This window comes from Peromyscus eremicus, chromosome 4 (assembly GCF_949786415.1).
Source record: "Peromyscus eremicus chromosome 4, PerEre_H2_v1, whole genome shotgun sequence".
Classification (NCBI taxonomy): domain Eukaryota; kingdom Metazoa; phylum Chordata; class Mammalia; order Rodentia; family Cricetidae; genus Peromyscus; species Peromyscus eremicus.
This window is the reverse complement of record NC_081419.1, coordinates 49224532-49241949: the sequence shown is the minus strand read 5'-3', so window position 1 is coordinate 49241949 and position 17418 is coordinate 49224532. Positions and strand designations below refer to the sequence as shown.

General features: G+C 43.6%; 1 protein-coding gene across 1 annotated transcript in view; it reads left to right on the top strand.

The window, feature by feature from the left end:
- Window positions 1-17418, top strand: part of Mettl8 (methyltransferase 8, tRNA N3-cytidine) — an 88254-nt gene that overhangs the window by 57501 nt on the left and 13335 nt on the right. Inside the window, exons 3-5 of the mRNA XM_059260667.1 lie at window positions 2710-2801; window positions 14219-14562; window positions 16061-16110. Of these exons, the coding sequence (XP_059116650.1) occupies window positions 2710-2801; window positions 14219-14562; window positions 16061-16110 (486 nt within the window). The remainder of the gene's footprint in view (window positions 1-2709; window positions 2802-14218; window positions 14563-16060; window positions 16111-17418) is intronic.

The window sequence follows — 17418 nt, the reverse complement described above, 5'->3', positions numbered from 1 at the left end:
ATGAAAGAAAGGTAAAAAGCCCTGAGGCAAAATGTAGATGAAGAGAAACAGGTTAAATTAAATTAAAAGAGCCTAAGCTAAGCATTCATAATTAATAATAAGTCTCCGTGACTATTTGGGAGCTGGTTGGTAGCCCAAAGAAAATTCTAACTGTACATGACCCAAATCTGGGTTTGAATTCAGTTTCTACCTGGCTATATTTCTATTCCCTCATATAAAATGAGCAGGATTATAACCTTTTCACAGAAGTTTTGAAAAGATCAAATAAGACAAATATGTGAAATGTGTTTTGTGTGATGTCTGACGTAATAAATAATAAGTGGCAGTGATTCTATGGTGATTATGATCACGCCAATGGCTCAGCTAATGTTTGTTGGTCATCATGAGCCACCAAGAATTTTATTTATCCCTTTTCATTGTTCAGATGATTACAACTATGGTATGATCACAGGATCTGAGTCTCTGTGCTTGCATGTATGTTCATAGGTGCCTGTGTACATGTGTATGTGTATGGAGGCGGGACTCAGCACTGGATGTCTTTTTTAGTTGCTGTCCACTCTGTTTTATGGGACAGAAGTCTCCTCACTCGGTTACACTGGCTGGCCAGCGAGCTCAGGGGTCTGGCTGTCTCAGCCTCCACCCTGCCCCACTGCTCCGTGTGGCTGTCTGTGCTAGTCTTATGTCAGCTTGACACAAGTTAAAGTCATCTGACAGTCAGTTAAGAAAATGCCTCCATAGAAGGAGTAGATTGGACAAAAGGGTATGCTGTGTGACACACCACTCCCAGTGCCACCAGGATGGATGAAGAAGTGCTGGAGAGGGGGGAAAGAAGGAGAAATGAGGAGAGTTTTATGGTTGTTGTTTATTTGTTTGCTTGCTTTGTTTTGTTTTAATTTTCTTTTAGGGAGGCACTGCAGGGGTGGGGGAGAATATGGGGGGGGCAGGAGGTAAGCAGAATTAGCGTGTGTGATGTGAAATTCCCAAAGAATCAATAAAGAAATTATGTAAAAAAACAATGCCTCCATAAGATCCCGGTTATAGGCAAGCCTGTAAGGCACTTTCTAATTAGTGGTTGATGGAGGGCCCAGCCCATTGTGGGTGGGGCCATCCCCAGACAGAGAGTTCTGGTTCCATAAGAAAGCAGACCTAGCAAGCCACAAGGAGCAAGCCAGTAAGCAGCACCCCTCCATAGCTTCAGCATCAGCTCTGCCTCCAGGTTCCTGCCCTGTTTGAGTTCCTGACTTCCTTCAGTGATGGACTGTCACCTGGAAGTGTGAGCCAAACAAACTCTTCCCTCACCAGGTTGCCTTACTCATGGTGTTTCATCGCAGCAACAGAAACCCTAACCAAGGCAGTATCAGTAAGCTATGGGGAACTTGACTAGAGGATGTTTGGTTGTTTAGAAAAAGGCCTCATTTCAGGAAACCTATCCTCATTCCCTCCTCCTCCACCCCTCCTCCTCCTTTATTTTGAACCCAGGACCTCATATATGGTATGCAGCAAGAAACATTTTTATAGCACAAAATACTATGTTCTCATACAAAGAGAGTAAAATGCATCAGGTGAGAGATTTAAGAAAAATGAGTCTTTTACATCCCATATCAAGCTTTCGTCATTTGGCTCCATGGTGGCACACACTTATAATCCCAGCAGTTGGTAGGCTTAAGCAGAGTCATCATGAGTGTGAGGTCAGCCTGGCTTACACAGTGAGATCTGTCTCAAATAAAACAGCAATAACAAAAAGTATCTTTTTATTTAAATATAAGTTAATCTATCCCAGAAATTGAAATAGCTTATAAAAAAATGAAACTTAAATTACTTTAAAAATTTAGAAGAGAACTAAATGTTTTAAAACTTGTATCTTGGGGCTGAGGAAATGGCTCAGTGGGTAAGGTGCTTGTCATGCAGCATAGGGACCTGAGTTTGGGTCCCTGGAGCCCACGTTGAAAGGGTGTGGTAGGACATATCTGTAGCCTCAGAGCTGGGGATATTGCGGGGACAGGCTGACTAGACAATCATTCTAGCCAAATTGATGAGTGCCAGGTTTAGTGAGATACTCTATCTCAAAATATAAAGTCTAGAGTGATGGATGGAGGGGCTGGTTAAGAGCATGCTCCTCTTCCAGAGGTCCTGAGTTCAATTCCCAGCGATGGTATGGTGGCTCACAACCATCTATAGTAGGATCTGATGCCCGCTTCTGGCTTAAAGGCATACATGCAGCTAGAGCAATCATCTACATAAAATAAATAAATAAATCTTAAAAAAACAGAAAACAAAACAAAACAGAATAGAGTGATAGAGGGAGACAGCTGATATTGACTTGTCCACATAAAAAAACATACATACACAGGTGTGCACTCACATGCTTGCACACATTTCTGGCAGTAGAGTATCAGAATGTTGCCCTGTTCTGAAGTTAACAGAAGGCAGTAGGTTTCTCCTCAGAAGAACATGTCGTACCATATCAGCCTGCAGACAGTCATGTACTGGAATGTTCTGAGGACATGACTAGCACAGTCATTTCCCAAAGGTGGCTGGCTTATCCCACAGCCAGATTTAAACAGAAACCTGTGGGAGTTGCAGGGTGGCACTTAGCACATGGAGTCACTCTGTACGACTTGATCTAGGATGTGAGACGGAGTGCCCAGCCACGTGGGCTCTGCCTTCCTACTTGCCAACCGTGTTTTGCTGTCTTTTTCCCCTTAATAGGGATCACATGCAGTGGTCTAAAGAAGAAGAAGAAGAAGCCAGAAAAAAAGTAGAGGAAAACTCAGCCCCACGAGTTGCTCCAGAAGAACAAGGTAAAGCTGGGCTCCTTCCCCATCAAGTCTGTGCATTGGAGAGTTCTCAGCTGACACCCCAGCCAGTCGACCCACTTACTCCCTCTGGTGGGACTCCAGTTCTTCCCTTGGAGTGGGACCAAAATTAATGAAATAAATTATGTATTCACCCTGTAATTGGTCTTTTGGTAGTCATATTGCTTTTTGTGGGAGATATACATATGGGTGGCATTTTAAGCAAGATATGAAAATATGACTTTAAAATCTCCTTCTAGCCATGCCACTTCAGTGTGTTTTTTGTGCATTTCACTTGCTAGAAACTTCTAACAAATTCATAAACTTGAAGTAAAAAGAAAAAAATCATATCAAAATATTGGTGGCCTTTTGGGATAAGGGAGAGAGAAAGTGAGAGAATGCATGGGGGGGCACTCACTCGTGTGTGTGGGGTGGGGGTCAGAGGTCAATTTCAAGTGTCTTCCTCTTTCACTCTCCACCCTATTTTTTTGAGACAAGGTCTGTCACTGACCCTAGAGCTCCCTATGTCGGGTAGACTGCTGGACAGTGAGCTCTGTCTCCACCCCACCCCCAGTCCCAGCTCTGAGGTCACAGAAGCATGCCACCACACCTGGCTTCCTAACGGGTCTTCCTGCCTGTGCAGCAAGCTCTTGCCCCGACTGAACCAGCTCCCCAGCCCAGGAGAAGGTCTTAGTGGGGATCAAAAGCAAGTACACTGAGAGGGTTTGTGTTCAGAGTTTAACTCAGGGAAGGCCCTGACAACTTCATAAATCCCTTCTGAAGTTTGGTGTGGGCTACTCTTAAACTCCTAGAAAATGACAGGTGTTGAAAATGATGCAGAGAAACAGGAGCCCTTGTGTACATGTGATGTGAATGGTACAGCCACCGTGGAAACGGTTGTGAGACTCCTCAAAACTTAAAGAGGTTGGAGAGGTGCTTCAGCAGTTAAGAGTGAGTGCTGTACTGGCTGCCCTTGCAGAGGACCCTGGTTCAGTTCCCAGCACCCACGTGCTGCTAACGACTGCCTAACTCCAGTTCCAGGAGACTAACACTCTCTTCTTCTGACCTCCATGGGCACCCGGCATGTATGTGGAGCACTTACATATACTCAGGCAAACACTCACACAAATAAAATAAAACTTTTTTAACGATTTAAAATAGTACTCCCCTATCATCAGTTCACTTTTAGAATATATCCCAAAAGATTCAAAGGACACACTCAAAGAGATACATGCATTGCATGTTCACGGCAGCAGTCTTCATGATAAGCAAAAGAGAAACACAATCAAAACACAAGTGTTCAAAACAAGCAGTACTATTAAAGAACATCCTGTTCATAAGTTAATGAAAAGTAAGTTTAGCCTTAGAGGAAAGAACAGTGCCATGCTAATATCTGGGTAATAATGTAACAATGTCCAGATATTCTGGGGACAAGGATTCAGCAGCCATTTTCCAGAGGTGGCTGGGGCTACTGCAGATAAACAGGTAATAAAACATGCTACATGGTGGTGAGGCCAAAGACTGGGTAGGTGGAAAGGAGGAGCTATGTAATGGTGTTAGAGTTGGCATTTAGGATAGATTCCAGATGTCTGTTTCACAACAGTGTCAACACACCTAACACTATGAGACCATGCATTTAAGAATAGCTAAGATGCTCCATTTTATGTGTTTTGAGCCACAATTTTTTTTTTTTTTTTTTTTTTTTTTTTTTTTTTTTTTTTGGTTTTTCGAGACAGGGTTTCTCTGTGTAGCTTTGCGCCTTTCCTGGAACTCGCTTTGGAGACCAGGCTGGCCTCGAACTCACAGAGATCCGCCTGGCTCTGCCTCCCGAGTGCTGGGATTAAAGGCGTGCGCCACCACCGCCCGGCTTGAGCCACAATTTTTAAAAATAGCACACTGAGGCCAGGCAGTGGTGGCGCACGCCTTTAATCCTAGCATTGAGGCAGAGGCAGGTGAATCTCTGTGAGTTCGAGGCCAACCTGGTTCTACAAAGTAAGTTCCAGGATAGCTAGAGCTGTTACATGGAGAAACCCTGTTTGAAACATCCCCCCTTCCAAATTAGCACACTGACAATGTTTAGAAGAAAATGGTCAGTGTCCATGGAACTACATGATGGGGTCCCTAGTCACTCTACCTGACTGCTGTATACCATCTTCTACCTTATTTTTCTTAAAATGATTTCCTCTTTGAAACCTCTCCTTCCTCCCCTCCTTTGGTGTTTGCATGTATATGTGTGTAAGTATGTTCATGTGCACGGGTGCACATGTGTGAGCATGTGCATGTGGAGACCAGAGGGCCGCCTAGAGTGCTGGTCCCCTTTGCGGGGGAGGGGATCAGGCAGGGTTTCTCACTTGCCCAGGCTTCATCAAGGAGGCTGGGCTGGCAGCCAGGGAGCCCCAGGGCCCCACCTACCCCTGCTCCTCACTGCTGGGGTTACACATGTGTGCTCCCATGCCAGGCTTTGTTGTGATTGTTTGTTCATTTTTATGTAGGTTCTGCAGGTCAGCTCAGGTCCTCGTGCTGGAGAAGCAAGCATGTCACTGCTAAACCAGCTCCCAGGATCTGTCCCTGCATGCCTGGTACCGAGTTACAGGCTCCTGCCACTGTGCTCAGTGATGCTTGTCCCCCACGAGTAAGGGGGACGAGCTCCTTACAGGGCCAGCCCTTTACCAGCTGAACTAACTCAGCACTGTGCGGCACTGGCTAGCCTAAACTCAAAATGTAAACCAAAGCAGCCTCCAGTTTGCAGTGATCCTCCTGCCTCTGCCTTCCGAGTGCTTAGGATGCCTGGATTTCTTTCTTTCTTAAAATAATAGTCCATTAGAGCCAAGCATGGTGGTGCACATCTGTGATCTGAGCACTTAGGAGACCAAGATAGGAGGATTGCTATGAACTTGAGGCAAGCCTGAGCTACATAGTGAATTTGGGGCTAGCTTGAGCTACCTGGTAAAATCCCATCTCAAAAGTCAAAAAGAAATAATTTATTGAAGTAACAAACATATACAGAAATTTATGTAATTCACAAGAGTTTTCACATCATTTGCAGATTTTCATATCACTGTTAGCACTGACATGGAGAGACAGGTCACCAGGACATAGCCGCTTCCTTGTACTACTCTATCCCCTCAGACCTCTCAGAGATGCTGCTCCCCCCACCGCGCCAGCTTTGTTTGAGTGCTACTCATTGCACTTTCTTGATCACTCCTGTGGTGATATCCACGTTTCAGAGCAGACTGGGGTCAGCAGGCGGTGGTGGTGGTGCCTGTGCACCAAACCCAGCTTACTGAGGTTTTGTTTGTGTGCGCGTGCATGCTCACAGGTGTGTGTAGGTCTGAAATTGATCTGTGTGTCTTCCTCAGTAGCTCTCTTCTTTATTTATTTATTAGAAAAGTCTCTTGCTAAAGTTGGAACTTGCAGATTCTGGCTAGTCTAGCTAGCAAGCTTGCCCAGGGACCTCCATGCTCTGCCTCTCTGGTGTTGGGATTACAACCAGCTACCACACCTTTTACGTGAGTTCTAAAGATCTGAACTCTGGTCTGAGGAGTTGAACTCTTGCATAGGCATTTTCTCCATTGAGCCTTCTCCCCGACCTGCAGCATGTTTTTATCAATAAAGTTTCATTAGAACACAGGCATTCCCACTTGTTGACATACTGTCTGTGGTTGCTTTTGAACTGTTTGGTTCAAAGAGACTGTAAATGTCACATAAAGACTAAATACCTATCTGACACTTTATAGAACGGCTCTTCCAACACTGGAATTCCAGACCTAGGTTGACCAGCTATCCAGAAACTTCCCAGGGAAAAATGTTTGCAGTCTTCCTTGTAAGGCACGTAGTGCAAATCAAGAGAAACACAGTTGAAATGATGTTAGCCTGCGGTTGCTGAAATCTGAAGCAAAGGTACCTGGAGAGACTAAGATAATGAGACAGCCCTCAGCCTTCAGCTGGCAAAGGAAGGTGCCAGCCTCCCTTGCTCTGGAGTAGTTGGTGACCTATCATATCCTCTGGCACTGCTTTTTACTCCTTAGTTCCAGGCCCTCTCCCTCAGCATCAGTGGATCCTAGCTGGACAGGAAAGACGAGCCTCTGACCCCAGTGGAATTATTCTATTTTTATGAGCTCTAACTGGGCAGTCTGGAGTGGAAGACTGCCAAGGAGTGTTGGGATTGGACTTGAGAGTGTATACCAGGGCAGTGTTGCCTGAAGTCAGCCAGCCTCACATTCCTTCACAGGAACTCTGTCACTGTTCTGAGGAAGTATAACCTCACTTCTTTGCCAGCAGCAGCGCAGACATATTTTCCACATTACTCAAGCTTCTGCTAGTGGCCACCTGGATGTGGCAGAGTCTCCAGCCTGAACTAAGATCAACATTATCAGTTGTTTTAATTCATTTCCAGGAAATTAAAACTTACCCATAGTACTATTTGCACATTATCCTTATAATATGAAAAACCAGGAATTTTTTTCTTAACTTCCTTTTGAATATTTTGTTCAGAACTTAAATAGAGCAGGGCTGATAATGTTAAAGTTCTCTGTGGCCGCCTACTTTGTCCTATTTGTGTTAACAATGAACTTGAGTGAAGCTAATGAGGTTATTTTAGTGCCTCAGAAACCGCAGTAAAGGAAAACGACAGTTCCTACAGAACCATAGTGTGACCAAAATAGAAAGGTGATGACTGGCCTCTCTGTAGAAGAGGAAAGACGGACTCGAAGGCCTGCGGTACCACTTTGAGACATTTGATTTGCTTTTACTATGACAGTCTTCTAAGTATTTTCCTGGCTACTGTAAAGATATAGAACTAAAGATTCCATTTCAAAATAACTCAGAGAAGTAGAGATTTGTTCTGAGTCTCCTCTGCATGCCTCTGCTCAGTGCTCTGGGCCCCGAGTGTTGGGGGACCACACTGCAGGAAAACATGCTTTGGGGGGCTATCTTATATTTAAAGCAAGATGTAGCTAAGACTGCCAGGAAGGTGGCCAGGAAGGAAAACTGTGTTCTGGGGAAACCACAGTGAGTAACAGGCTATTCCAGTGACAGCCACCCAGCAGAATCTTGGAGGGGTTGTGGACCCCGTAGAAGGCTTGGGCAAGGCTTCTTGTTCGTGATTGCCTGCCTCTGGTGACTGTGGGTCAAAGGAATAGATTCCTCGGCTCTGCCCTTTAGTGAGAGCCCTAAAGAAGCTTTGACCTAGCCGCCATCTTTTCCTATCTGAGAGAGTCCCCAAGTGTCTGAAAGAGCCAATTCTCTGCCATCACAAAGGGTTCCATCTGCAGAGTATTGTAGAGGAGGCGCACTGTTTATTGATTTTATCTCCTTTATTAATGCCACTGGCAGGAAATACTGGCTGTTCTTCCAAGCTAGCCAACCCTGTCGCATTTCTTTTGATTTCTGTATGTCCCTCCCTCTTCTTCCGTTTCTCACCTATTGTCAGAGCCCTTGGTGAAAACAGAAGTTAGAAAACAGCCTCGCAATCTGAAAATAAGATCTTCGGCATGACAGATGATCGCCTTTTGCTGCCGAATGGCTGTGGACTCATTTGTATAATGAAAATGTATAGCATCCAGGCTCTAGGTAGCAATATTTCTTTCAATTAGATTGCCCAGATTAATGATTTTTAATTCCACGTTTTCTTTTCCTAATTACTTTTCAATGTTATTATAGCTCATATTTCTTTTAAAACTGGGTTAACCCAGAGAAATAAAAAAGATATAATCAGCATTTTTTGAGTTAACAGGATTATATTTTATAATTCCCTTAAAAAGATCTCCAGTGTGCTGTATGTCAGCTGATCATATAGCATGTGTAATGGGTTTTTAAAACTCAATAACAACAGCAGCTACCATCTCAACTTTAAAATGTCTTTGTAAATAAAGTCATACCTAGGGAAAGTTGTCTACACCTGGCAGATAACAAGAGTCTACACTTTGGTGCTGTGAATGTGTTACCACTGAAGAGAATGTTCTAGATGAAGGAAAAAAAAAAGCCAGAATCATTCTACACACTGCTGATAAATGTAGTATGCCTGCCTCTAAGAAGACGTTGGCTGCTGAAAGTTCCATGCAGTGCCCTTAGAATTACATTTTTATTTTTATAATTTTAAGAGTTTTCTTTTATTAGACAGTGAATTTCCTTCAGTGACATGTGGAAATTTCCAACTTTGAGAGTTCAGGTATTTGCGTAATTGATGTGCAAAAATAACTTTAAATTACTTTTTGTTACATAGCAACTTAGAATAAATTTTCATAATTCATATTAATCACATCATATATGCCAGATACATAAGTGGTTTAATTTGGTTTTTCAGTTATGATGTTCAGGGCGATTCAGATGACTGGTGAACCTGTAAGTGTGGTTAGTGTGCTGTATCCCTTGTTCTGCTCAGCCGTATGGAACTTAGTAAATGAAGACTTGAGAACTTCCCTCATCTGGCTATGCCCAAACAGATCATCATAACCCTTTTGTTGTCATTGGCATAGAACAGTTTATTCTGGACAGCTAGCAACCTAGGACAACAAAAGAAAAAGATGTTCCTCCAAGGAAAATTTGTCATCCTACACCTGTTAAATGTCAGGGCAGCTCAGCTTTCCCACAGTGTATAGACTCTTTGTGGGTCCTGGCCTGAACTGGTGGCAGTTACGGGTGAGCCTGAAGTTTTCCTGTCATGGTTAGAGAACGGCACCTGTTATTCCATGTCATTACAGGCACACTTTCAGTTCCTGAAATTCAGTCAGACACTGGAGGTGTTTATTGTCTCAGGTCTGTAATTGTGATGAAGTTGATTGTGCTTCTGTGAAGTCCCGGGAACCACGGACTTGCCAGCATTGGTGGAAGACATCCAGCTTTGTGTCTGCCCGACCAACCAACCTGTGCCCATAGACCAGTGTGTGGTTCCGCTGCTAATCACGACTTCGTCCTGTAACTTCATCCAGCTTGTATTCTATCTCAGTCAGAGAACTGGGCTTGATCATCTGTACTCATCTCTCCCTGAAGGCTAACTCCAGCATTGCTTTTACAATTCACTTATTATAGCTTGCACTGAGGTTTTAATTTCAACTCGGTGCTTTGTAATTGGGAGGAAAATAAGAGTCAGAAAAACAAACTGTCTTTAGGGATGTTTTGGAGGGAGCACATACTAACTTTGTGTAGGGAGATGGTGCTGTGTGATGGCCAAGAACCACAGGTTCTGGAGTCTGACTGACTTAATCCAGGTCCTGACACTTCCTGGCCAGGTGACCTTGGAGGGGGGAAATCTCATGCCTTTTGACATTGAATTTCTTGTCTATAAATTGGAATAACACTGTCTATATGAAAGATATTGTTAACCCCAAATTGTTGGCTTCCCCCATGGTCGGCTCATTCTCATTCATTTCCCCCCCTTCTCCCCCCCCCATTCTTCCTCCCTGCCTCCCTCCCCCGCCTCTCCCTTTTCTCTTCTTTCCTTCCTTTCTTCATTTGGTGTGGCAAAGCCAGAAGGTAAAAATGAAGCTTCATGGGAAGAACCCAAGTTTGTTCAATGTCCAAAACACAGACAAGCGGGAGTTTGGGTCTCTCAGATCTCACTCCATGGTGGGTAGGGAAGCCCTGGATTTGGGATAAGTGAAATGAAGGGGAGAAGAAGAGGAGCAAGGAGGAGGAGGAGGAAGATAAGGAAGATTAATGGGTGACTATGATTAAAGAGCTTTATATACATGTATGAAAATGTCACAATGGAACCCAGTGTTTATGCATTTAGTTAATGGGAAGAATAGGTCAATGTAGGGAGGAATAGCTATGTTGTGTCTGGGAATGGCAGTTCCCAGGCACTGTCACATCTTCTAGAGTATGGTGATTCTTCCCAAGGCAGCCTGTAGGGTGTCACTTAGTATATAAATTAGATCTCTAAGAACAGGCCTCCAGAAATCACAGTCAGCAATCTTAGTGCCAGTTGGTTTTGGCTAACCCACCTGAAGAGGAACTTCTGGCCTTAAGACATCCTGTTCCCAAAGATAAACAAGATTAGGACAAGGTGGGAATTCGGCCAGGCCAGTAAGCAGAACACTAGGTAACAATACTGTTAGGAGTAAATGGGAAACACTTAAGAAAAGCATTTGATGTAGAGCTTGAAACTGGGTGTCACTGTTGGAGTTTTTTGTTTGTTTCATTTTTGGTTTGGTTTGGTTTGGTTTTTGAAACAGGGCCTTACTATGAAGCCCTTCCTGGCCTGGAACTCACAGAGGTGTGCCTGACTGCCCCTGCCTCTGTCTCTTGAGGCCTGGGATTAAAGGGGTGCACCACTATGCCTAGCTAGGGTTGAATATAGGTGCCCAATTGTGTTTTTATTTGAATGTAACTTATTACAGTCACATCATTACAGATTAATAACTGGTGATGCTTGTTTTCCATAAATTCATATATATGTATATTTATACACACACATATATATATGGGGAGGCTTAAACAGGCTGTACAAATATGCTAATTCTCATTAAAAGAAGTTAGCAAGATGAATGGACTAATTCATATGAGATTGTGTGTGTATGTGTATGTATTACATGCATGTAAATGTGCAAATGCATATGCACATATGTGGGCATGTAGAAGCTACAGCAAGAGGTTAGATGTCTTCCTCTAGCACACTTAGCCTTATTGTCAGTAAACCAGAAGTCCACTGTTTCCTGCTTGTTTGGTTGGTTGGTTGGTTGGTTGTGGTTTTTTGGGTAGGCTGGTTCACTAGCCGGTGAGTTCTTGGGATCTACCTGTTTCCACCCCCCCCCCCCCCCCCCCCGTGCTGATGTTACAGAGATGCACACCTGTGCAAGGTTTTCCCTGTGGGTGCTGGGGATTTGCCCTCAGGGCCTCGTGTTTGCAGAGCGTCTCCCCAGCGCCCCCTTACCGTTCTTTATCTTTGCCAACAGCTTTGCAAACGATAGAGCTAGCTAATAATTGTTATACTGCCCTATTCAGAACTTTCATCCACTATGAGTGAATATAAAATAAATGTCAGGGCCGGGCGGTGGTGGCACATACCTTTAATCCCAGCACTCAGGAGGCAGAGCCAGATGGATCTCTGTGAGTTCGAGGACAGCCTGGTCTACAGAGCGAGTTCCAGGACAGATTCCAAAACTATACAGAGAAACCCTGTCTCGAAAAAAACAAACAAACAAACAAACAAACAAACAAATAAATAAATAAGATGTCAGAGTTGCCACCAATGTCTTAGCTGTTGTATGAGTGCTTTTCTTCTTTGTATCCTGTATGTTTCAGGTGCTGCATGTGTCTGCCCAGGTTTGGCCTGCATAGTTCGCTTGCTCATTTGCAGACTGCACTTTGAGTTAGTTATCACTTCTTTCCTGTAATAAATAGAACTCTTTGCACATATTTTTGTCACATTTCTCTCCCGAATTCCCTACTCTACCCTGGTTAATTGTTAGGGGAATTCATCTTGAGATTAGCCATGGTGTAGTATTAAATTTTAGTTAATGGTGATTCATCTCAAATTCACTTCATAAGTAGCTTCATATGGGAAAACCAAATCCTATAGATTTGACTAAATGAGGTCTTGTTAGCCTTAAATGTAGGTCTTTGGGCTGCTTTTCCTTAGGTATAAAATCTATCCTGAGCAGAGTGAGTTACAAAGAGAGTTCTTAAAACAAAGGAAGACAAGAAGTCGTAAGAAAACCCTTGGGAAATCTGGAAGTTTTCTATTTCCTCCTGAGTCTAATTTTCAGAACATTGTTTTGTTTTCTTGCACAGTACACAGGTGCACTTTGATTGTTAAAAGTGAACACAGAACTATTTTCAAGATAAATATGCACTTTTGGACTAACCATAAATAGGCTTCCTTTGGTTAATGCAGATGAGATGATGGTTTAGACTTAAAAGCACACAATTCCTTTTAGTTATAGGGCCCACTGCCATTTCTCAGACCTTAAATGCAAATGGGATGCCTGTCTTTACGTCTGCTGCCAGAGCGGACTCAGGAAGCATGTGCCTGGATGCATGAAGGCCTATGGGACAAGGCCATATGGACAAAAATGAAGGAAAACTGTGAGGGATTCAGGACAGTCGTGAAGTGAAGGAGACCGGCTACAGGCAGCTACATGATTCATAGGTTGAGTGTCTTTGGAATTACAAATGAAAGTAGTCCATTATCTGTATTTGTGGGTTAGCGTAATTTGGGAATCCATAGTAAATTCACATGAATCAAAACTAAACAAAAATCCTCAGTTAAACCACAAGTTTTTAAAATGTGCTTGTTTGGTTTTGTTGTTTGTTTCTTTGTGGCAGTGTTGCAGTATAGCCAGGCTGGACTTGAACTCATGGCAGTCCTCTGCTTCGGCCTCCCCAGTACTGGGATTACAGGCATGGGCTATCATGTCCGGTGCTGTTTTTATCTATACTAGTAAGTATGTGAGTGCGTGTGCCCCTGTGTTTGTGTACACATGCAGTGTTCTTCTTCCTCCTCCTTCCTTCTAGTGATGGCATAATATGCATACTGCCCCGTGCCTTACTTTTCTCCAACACTAAACCTTGGAAATTGTTACATACCCATTAGGAAGCTTTGCAGACTTTGAAAGCACTTTTAGAATGTCATGAGTCTGTCTACTAGGGTAAAAGGAATTCTTCATCTGTGGATTAAACCTAAGGATTAACCTTGTTACATAATCGGAGTCAAGAGATTGTTGTTCAGTAAGAGATAGAGTGAGCAAGTTATTTTATTTAATTAACTTACTCATTCATTTATTTGGTTTTTGTTTGAACTTGTGAACCTCCTTCCTCATCACAAGTGCTAAGCTTAAAAATATGTGCTACCATGATTTATTTGAGGCAAGAGTGAAGAGACACCATGACCATGGCAACTCTCATAAAGGAAAACATTTCATTGGGGCTGGCTTACAGTTCAGAGGTTTAGTCCATTCTTATGGCAGCATGCAGTCAGTCTGGAGAGGTAGCTGAGTTCTATATCTGGATCATCAGGCAGCAGAAAGAGTGAGCCACTGGGCCTGGCTTGGGCTGCTGAAATCTCAAAGCCCACCCCTAGTGACACACTTCAATAAGGCCACACCTACTCCAAGAAGGCCACACCTCCTAATCCTTTCAAATAATGCCGCTCCCTATGAGCCTATGGTGCCAGTTTCTTTTAAACTACAATATGTGATACATTTACAGTATTTTTACTGGATATTTTTTATTTTATTTTATTTTAGGTTATTCTAGACAGGTTTCCCTATGTAGCCCTGGCTGTCCTGAAACTCACTCTGTAGATCAGACTGGCCTCAAACTCAAAGATCTGCCTGCCTCAGCCTCCCAAGTGCTGGAATTAAAGGTGTGACCACCACACTCGGCTTAAATATTTAATTATTAAAGGTATTTAGTTACCAAAAAAGCAGCCAATAGTAAATGCAATTCATAGTAAAGTGGATTTTTCCCCCTTTCTGTTTTAGCTAAGTTTGAAAGTGATGCTAACAAATACTGGGACACATTTTACCAGACTCATAAGAATAAGTTTTTCAAGAATCGTAACTGGCTGTTGAGGGAATTTCCTGAAATTCTTCCAGTTGATCAAAACGCTAAAGAGAAAGTGGAAGAATCATCCTGGGATCAAATCAGAAGCAACTTCTCAAGAATGCAGGGAACAGAAACCCATTGTGGAGAGAGCTGTGTCTCCCCAGCCCCTGGGAACAAAGGAAGACCTGACTTTCCCAACCCAGACTTGGAAGTACACAGCGACGGGCCTGGGAAGACGGGGCACTTCCCTGGTAGCAATGCCACTTTCCGAATACTGGAGGTACTGTGTCCGAGGGACAGGGCAGGAGGTGATGGAGTGTGAAAGTGTACACCCCATACTATTTTATGAATGGTCCAGATTACCCGAGTAGAAGACCAGACCTAATCAAACACTCAGAGTGCTTACACGGATAAGCAGTACTCAGGGGACTCGCATCTCTCATCAGTCAAGTTTTAACTTTGTGGCTTTAATTTCGTTTGTTTACCTTTTTTTCCCTTTTAATTTGCTGTAATTTCTAATTTGGAGGCAGTTTTTAAGTCCTGATAAACTTTTGGTCTTAATAGTTGCTCTTTTTTTTTTTTTTAAACCCTTTTTGGGGGTGAAATAAAAATAAGCAAGATGTTTAGTTTGCTGTAATATAGTGTAGATAGTGGTTTTCCATTTTTGAACCTAAAGGCCGTCTTCCTGATTCTACAGGTAATAGTTGTTGAAGACAGAGAATTTGCAAGAGCACATAAGAGAGATACAGTGACAGGTTAAATAACGGACAAGTTATTTAACCACTTGTTCTGCTTTGGTTTAGGCTGTGCGTGAGCTTGGAGACTAGTTAACATCCAGTCATAGGCACTTGTCTGCCTTTCACGTTCTCTAAAAACGTTTTCATGGCTGCACAGTATTTTGCAAGTGAGATACCATAATTTTACTTCCCTGGGGTCAGACTGCTGCCATTGTTTTCTCAGCAAGTGTCTTTGGGTGTACAGTTTACCTCCGTTTCCTTTTCCCATCTTGGGTTAGATTTACTAGTTTATAATATTTGGAAACTTTTAGAGCTCTTAAAGCAGACTTCCAAACAGCTTTCTAAGAAGCTATACTAATAGAACCAGACGTGGGGACATGTGCCCACAGTCCCAGCACTCAGGAGACAGAAACAAGAATATCATACATGTTCGAGACCAGCCTTCTCTCTTGCTCACTCGCACAAGGGTTTGAACCAAAGGCCTTGGACACGGTGGACAAGAGTTCTACGACCCAGCCCATTTTGAGACAGGGTCGCCCTAAGTTGCCCAGGCTGGTTTTGGACTCACTCTATAGCCCAGTCTTCTTGCCTTGGCCTCCTGAGCTTCCAGAATTGCAGGTCTGGAGTTCCAGAGCCTCTTACCGGCTGTAGTTTGTATTTTTCACCACTCAGTATGCCTCCTGGCTCTCCAGACACTGAGACCCGCATGTTATTTGTGCCCTGACCCTTCCCTCCCTTTGTGTGTCTACTTTAGGAGTCCTGCCCTTGGTTACGGCTCCTGCAGACACCCCATTGCCACTGTGCTGTCGCAGTGCATTGTGCTCTTAGTAATCCAGGCGGGAGGCACTTTGGTGGACTCCAAATTGTAGGGTTTCCACAGCCAAACTTCGCTTGTTACTCCTGGGACCTGTTTCTTCTGGCCTTTGAGTTTCACAGGTTCCGCCATCCCCAGAACTCTAGTAATAGTTTGTTTTTTAAAGAGAAAATCCAATATTGTGAGTGAAATGTAATGCGTTCACATTTGTTTATTCTCGATTTCAGGTTGGCTGTGGTGCTGGAAATAGTGTCTTTCCAATCCTGAACACCTTGCAGTGAGTTCTAAGTATTTTCCCCTACAAAATCTACATATTTATGGGTGTTGAAAAATTCTGGAAATACCTTGTCATGCCTATGCCAAGAATTCTGAATTCCCATATAAACCATGACTAAAGCAAGTTTCAAAGGACACGATTTTAGTGACTAACATCACATGAACCCGGGAGCGTTCCGAAAAAGCATTCCGCAGCCATGGGTTTGAAGGAGTTTTTCAACTTGTGTTTACGTAGAAGGCAGAGTGAGAAAAGAGCAAGAGATTCCATCCTTCCACCAAGCTGTGCTTTGCTTAGCGTCAGACATGGTGTGCTCTTCCTGGGTACCAGATGGCACCTCACACAGAGAGCTAGGTTTGCAGCACACACCTCACTCCTCATCTTACGGCATCAGCGTCGCCGGAGCAACGCCCCCGCCCCCCCGCCCCCCACACAACCTTTGCCCAGCAGATCGTTGTGCCTGGACTCAGAGTCATCCGGAGTGATGGTGCTGACCGCAAACAGGGAAGTAGAACTAGATGAGCACAACGCAGACGTCCTCCTTCCCTGCCCTTCGAGGTCACTACCAGTCTCGCCTTGGTGTTCCAGTGTTTCTGTGATGAGGCCACCCCTACAAAACTCTCTATAGCTTTTACCTCCTCGGGTCTCTCCAATCTTTCTTTAGGTTTGCACAATAACTTTCCTATCATTTCCCCCACTAAATTCAGTGTAAGCACATTTCAGAGCTTCCATCAGGAGGAGGTGAGGGATCCCCATCACTCTAACACAGCAATTTCCATTCTGCATACATATTTTTTAACTTAACAGTATGATCTTTTTAACTTACTTTTTTTTTAAAGAGCTTTTTTCTTTTTAAGATTTATTTTTATTTATTAAGCATACAGTGTTCTGTCTGCATGTGTCCTTGCAGGCCAGAAGAGGGCACCAGATCTCATTACAGGTGGTTGTGAGCCACCATGTGGGTGCTGGGAATTGAACTCAGGACCTCTGCAAGAGCAGTCAGTGTTGCTCTTAACCACTGAGCCATCTCTCCAGCCCCTCTTTTTTTTTTTTTTTTTTTTTTTTCGAGACAGGGTTTCTCTGTGTAGCTTTGTGCCTTTCCTGGAACTCACTTGGTAGCCCAGGCTGGCCTCAAACTCACAGAGATCCACCTGCCTCTGCCTCCCGAGTGCTGGGATTAAAGGCGTGCACCACCACCGCCCGGCTTTTTTTTTTTTTTTTAACCTGCCCCTCTTTTTAACTTTCAATTACAACTATGTAAAAGCATTTTGGAAAGCAAAGAGCGGTACAATGAATTTCCATGAGCCCACC